At 53.0% G+C, this 5,739-nt stretch overlaps 1 protein-coding gene across 1 annotated transcript; it reads left to right on the forward strand.

Moving 5' to 3' along the window:
• Positions 1-512: 512 nt before the first annotated feature.
• On the forward strand, positions 513-5,367 carry LOC132213507 (uncharacterized). The gene is given in 2 exon segments (XM_059660230.1): positions 513-3,990; positions 4,081-5,367. Coding segments are annotated over 2 exon segments (4,644 nt in total). The 5' UTR covers positions 513-519; the 3' UTR covers positions 5,254-5,367.
• Positions 5,368-5,739: the final 372 nt, after the last annotated feature.

A 5,739-nucleotide genomic window follows, 5' to 3' on the forward strand; every position in this document is an offset into this window, starting at 1 on the left:
ATGGGACAGGCTCAAACTACTCCTTTAAGCATTATGGTCGATCATTTCAAAGAGGTAAAGGGAAGGGCCAGCAACCTCAGTGCGGAGGTCCGGAAGGACCGGTGGCGGACTTTTTGTTCTAAGGAGTGGCCGACTTTTGGTGTTGGGTGGCCGCCGGAGGGGACGTTCGATCTCCCCACCATTCGCCGGGTTAGGGACGTCGTCTCCCAACCCAAAGAGGGACATCCTGGTCAACTCTCTTACATTGTTACTTGGCAGGACCTCGTGGAAAATCCACCACTTTGGCTTAGGCCCTTCTTACCTCCACACCCTCCGGAGCCAGAACCCATTCTTGCCTTGCAGGAAGCGGAGAAGAAGAAGGAGAAGAAAGTCACCCTGCCGTCAGCTCCAGCTCCCCCCTACCCGGTTTTGCAGGGGGGAACTGGAGAAGAGTTAATTTTTCCTCCCCCATATCATTTCCACAGGACGCCGGAGAGATTTGATCCTACCCCGTCGCGGGAAGCTGACGCGGTTCCGGGAATGGCTGGGGGCGGGGTTCCGGGAATGGCTGGGGGCGGGGTTCCGGGAATGGCCGCGGTTCCGGTTCCGGTAGGAGGCCCACCTCTCACCCGGCAAAGAGCTCAACGGGAGCTGTCAGTCGCAGCACCCGACTCCACTATCAAGACCCTGCCCTTACGAGCCGCTGGACCTCCGGATGCGGATGGCAACCAGCCCCATATTTATTGGCCTTTCGCAACTAGCGACCTCTATAACTGGAAGGCACAGAACCCTAAGTTCTCCGAAAAACCGGGGAGACTTATTGACTTGCTAGATTCTGTTCTTTTCACCCATCAGCCCACATGGGACGACTGTCAGCAGCTTTTACAGGTTCTGTTCACGACGGAGGAGAGAGAAAGGATCCTCAATGAGGCCCGAAAGATGGTTCCCGGTGTAGGCGGAAATCCGACCACGAACCAGGCCCAGATAGATGTCTCTTTTCCCTTAACTAGGCCTGAATGGGATTTCAACACGGCAGAAGGTAAGGAGAGGCTCTTGGTCTACCGTCAGACTCTAATGGGAGGTCTCCGCAGGGCTGCTAGAAAGCCCACCAATTTGACCAAGGTAGGGAATGTACAGCAGGAAAGAGATGAGTCTCCAGCTGCCTTTCTAGAACGGATCATGGAGGCATATCGCACCTATACCCCCATGGATCCAGAAGCCCCTGAGAATAAGGCAGCTGTAATCATGAGTTTTATAAACCAGTCAGCCATGGACATTAGAAAGAAACTACAGAGAATAGATAGATTAGGAGAAAAGAGTTTACAGGATTTACTGGTAGTAGCAGAGAAGGTGTTCAATAACCGAGAGCCCCCTGAGGATAGGCAAGCCCGCGCCATGGTGGCTGCCAGTGAGAAGCAGACTCGAAACCTGGCCAAGATTCTGCTAGCCACCACCATGGAGTCCCCTGGGGAGCGGACCCGTCACCTTCGCCAGCTTGCTGATGGCCAAGAAAGAGGTAAGAGAACCGCCCGGGACGGGAAAAGGAAGCTGCAACAGAACCAGTGTGCTTACTGCAAAGAGATAGGGCACTGGGTCCGAGAATGCCCAAAGAAGGCCGGTAAAAAGGGGAACAAGACAGACCGGGTGGAGGTCTTGGAGCTGGAAGGACTGAGTGATTAGGGAAGTCGGGGTTCGGATCCCCTCCCCGAGCCCAGGGTAACTCTTAAAGTGGAGGGGACGCCTGTTGACTTCCTTGTCGACACTGGAGCACAACATTCGGTTCTCCGCACACCTCAGGGGAAGCTAGCCAGCAAAAAGTCCTGGGTGCAAGGGGCAACTGGCATGAGCCAGTATTCATGGACTACCCGAAGAACAGTAGATCTAGGAACGGGCCGGGTATCCCATTCCTTCATGGTAATACCAGAATGCCCCTACCCCCTATTAGGACGAGACTTGCTAACCAAGATTGGAGCCCAAATAACCTTCAGACAAGGGGGGCCTCAGGTCACCGATGGCGAAGGCCACCCCATCCAGGTCCTGACTCTGAGACTGGAGGATGAATATCGCCTCCACCAGGGGGCGCCACCAGTAGAGAACAATATGGATAGGTGGCTGCGAGAATTCCCCACAGCCTGGGCAGAGACGGGGGGAGTAGGGCTGGCTGCCCACAGGGCCCCAACGCTGGTAGAACTAAAACCAGGAGAAGGCCCGATGAGAGTCAAACAGTACCCTATGTCCCAGGAGGCTCGGAAGGGAATCCAGCCTCACATCCGGAGACTGCGGAGCCTAGGGGTACTGGTTCCATGCCAATCTGCCTGGAACACCCCCCTCCTGCCAGTCAGAAAGCCTCATACGAATGACTATCGGCCAGTTCAGGACCTCCGGGAAGTAAATAAAAGAGTCCTGGATATACACCCAACCGTTCCTAACCCATACACTCTCCTAAGCTCTCTGGCACCCTCTAGAATCTGGTATACTGTATTAGACTTGAAGGATGCCTTTTTCAGCCTGCCGTTAGCGCCTCAAAGCCAACCCCTGTTTGCCTTCGAATGGCACGACCCCGAGGAAGGTTACAGTGGACAATTAACCTGGACGCGATTGCCCCAAGGATTCAAGAATTCGCCCACCATCTTCGACGAGGCGCTGCATGAAGACCTCGGTGAGTACAGGAGGGAACACCCCAATCTCACCCTTCTTCAATACGTAGATGACATCCTGATTGCTGCCGATACCGCCAAAGATTGTGAGCAAGGGACCAAAGATCTGCTGGCCACCTTAGGAACCTTAGGGTACCGGGCCTCGGCGAAGAAGGCTCAGATATGCCAAAAGAGGGTGAGTTACCTGGGATACATACTGGAGGGCGGACAGCGGCGGTTGTCAGATGCTAGAAAAGAGACAGTCTTGAAAATCCCTGCTCCCACCTCCCGGAGGGAGGTGAGGGAATTCCTAGGATCGGCTGGCTATTGCCGCCTCTGGATACCAAGTTTTGCTGAGATCGCCAGGCCCCTATACGAAGCCACCAAGGAGGGGAAGGCCTTTAAATGGACTGAGACAGAAGAAATTGCCTTTAATCAGATAAAGAAAGCTCTTTTGGCTGCTCCAGCCCTGGGCCTACCAGACATTACAAAACCCTTTCGCCTCTTTGTAGACGAGCGCAAAGGAGTAGCAAAAGGAGTTTTAACCCAGGCTTTAGGCCCCTGGAGTCGCCCAGTAGCGTATTTGTCTAAAAAGCTGGATCCCGTAGCCGCCGGCTGGCCACCGTGCCTAAGAATCATTGCGGCAACCGCGCTCTTAGTCAAGGATGCTGACAAACTGACCCTGGGACAGGAGATCTGGATCACAACCCCGCATGCCATTGAAGGGGTCCTAAAACAACCTCCCGATAGGTGGATGAGCAATGCTCGCATGACCCACTATCAAAGCTTGCTGCTCAACCCCCCTAGAGTACGGTTCCATCCCAGTGCGGCCCTCAACCCTGCTACCCTGCTACCTGACCCTGACCTAGATGCCCCACTGCATGACTGTGCGGGAATCCTGGAGCAGGTACATGGACTTCGGAAGGACCTGACCGATCGGCCCCTCCCGGATGCAGAGGCCACCTGGTTCACGGATGGAAGCAGCTTCGTGCGGAACGGGAGCAGGTACGCGGGTGCAGCGGTGGTCACAGACACGAACACCGTGTGGGCGGAGGCTCTGCCCCCTGGGACATCAGCTCAGAGAGCAGAACTCATTGCACTCACCAAGGCACTGACACTGGGGGCTGGAAAACGGCTTAACGTTTACACAGACAGCCGTTATGCATTTGCTACAGCTCATGTTCATGGGGCAATCTACCAGGAAAGAGGGCTATTGACAGCCGAGGGACGGACAATAAAAAATAAGCAGGAAATTCTCGACCTGCTCGCGGCCTTGTGGCTTCCTGCCAAGTTAGCCATAATCCACTGCCAGGGACACCAAAAAGCTGATGACCCGGTAGCGAAAGGCAACCAAAAGGCTGACCAGGCTGCAAAGGCAGTAGCCCTTACCTCGGTCCCTACCATGGCCTTACAACTCCCAGACCCAGGGGACCCAGTCTTACCAGACCAGCCCAAGTACTCCCAGGAAGAGTTGCAACGTATCAGAAAGCTCCCCAGAGCCCAGGAAATAAAGGGATGGTGGCATACACCAGAAGGAGAACTTATACTGCCGGACTGGCTCGGGGACACGATGTTAAAACATATGCACCAATCCACTCACCTGGGAACCCGGAAAATGAAGGACTTAATCCAACATGCCAGAATCAAAATTCACCAGCAGAATACCAAGATAGATCAGGTTGTGTCTGCCTGCAAGACCTGCCAACTTACAAACGCAAGGGTCGGATCAAATGAAAGAGGGACCAGGCTCAGAGGCACCAAACCGGGAGCACAATGGGAGGTCGATTTCACTGAAATTAAACCAGGGAAGTATGGTTATAAATATCTTTTAGTGTTCATAGACACCTTCTCTGGCTGGGTAGAGGCATACCCAACCAAGCACGAAACAGCCCAGACGGTGGCCAAGAAGCTGCTGGAAGACATCTTACCCAGGTATGGTTTTCCTGCTATGATAGGATCCGACAATGGGCCAGCCTTTATTTCACAGGTAACGCAGGTAGTAACTAGGGCTATTGGGGCAAATTGGAAATTACATTGTGCTTATAGACCCCAGAGTTCAGGTCAGGTAGAGAGAATGAATAGAACTCTAAAAGAGACCCTTACCAAATTAACCATGGAGACTGGCGGAGACTGGGTGGCTCTCCTTCCATATGCCCTTTACCGGGTGAGGAACTCCCCTTACACCCTGGGTTTTACTCCCTACGAGATCATGTTTGGCAGGCCACCCCCTATCATTCCTAACCTTAAAGCTGACTTACTCGCTGAATTTGAAAATCAAGAACTATCTCTTTCCTTAAGAGGGCTCCAGAGGGCACACGAGGACATTTGGCCGCGCCTCCGCGCCATCTATGAGACCAGCCCAACCCCAACTCCTCATCAACACAGACCAGGAGATTGGGTCTACGTCAGAAGGCATCATCGAGAAACCCTTGAACCACGTTGGAAGGGTCCTTACACCGTGGTGCTAACAACCCCCACTGCTCTCAAGGTAGACGGCGTCGCGACCTGGGTTCATCACACTCACGTCCGGTCAGCGGACCCCTCCACGATCCGGAAGGACTTCATCACCAAATGGAGCGTCGATCGAGATCAACGCAACCCGCTCAAGCTCAAGCTACGGCGTGCTCGACCTGCGTGATGCTGGTAACATTAAATAGATTTAGATAATGCCTGCACCTTCATGGACACGGCTCCAAAATGACAAGGACAATTCATAGGAAGATCAGGAATAGACTTTAGTATCACATGTCTAGTATCATGTTTTATTGTACTGATATGTTATACTGACCTTTGATTCGTTTGCAGGTTTGAATGTATGTTGGCTGTCCTGGAAGGGAGCTGTGTGGGGTGACCCCCAAAAGTAAAGGGTGTCTAGCTGCCAAGAGGACAAGTGCCCAACTGGGCAGGGAAGGGTGCCCATCAGGTTTTGGTCTCTGTTGAGAGACAGCTAACAGTTGGCAGCCTGTAATACTGTCTTGCAGGCCTGCGTGACCATGCCCATGTCAGGGGTAGTAAAGCTGGAAAAAGCCTGTTTAGACTAGAAAGTCTGAGGCATGGTTATGCATAGAAAGAAGGTTTTATACCAACAATTACTGTTTTGTTTTAAATCCATGAAAAGAAATTA

The sequence above is a fragment of the Myotis daubentonii genome, chromosome 1 (assembly GCF_963259705.1).
Source record: "Myotis daubentonii chromosome 1, mMyoDau2.1, whole genome shotgun sequence".
Lineage (NCBI taxonomy): Eukaryota > Metazoa > Chordata > Mammalia > Chiroptera > Vespertilionidae > Myotis > Myotis daubentonii.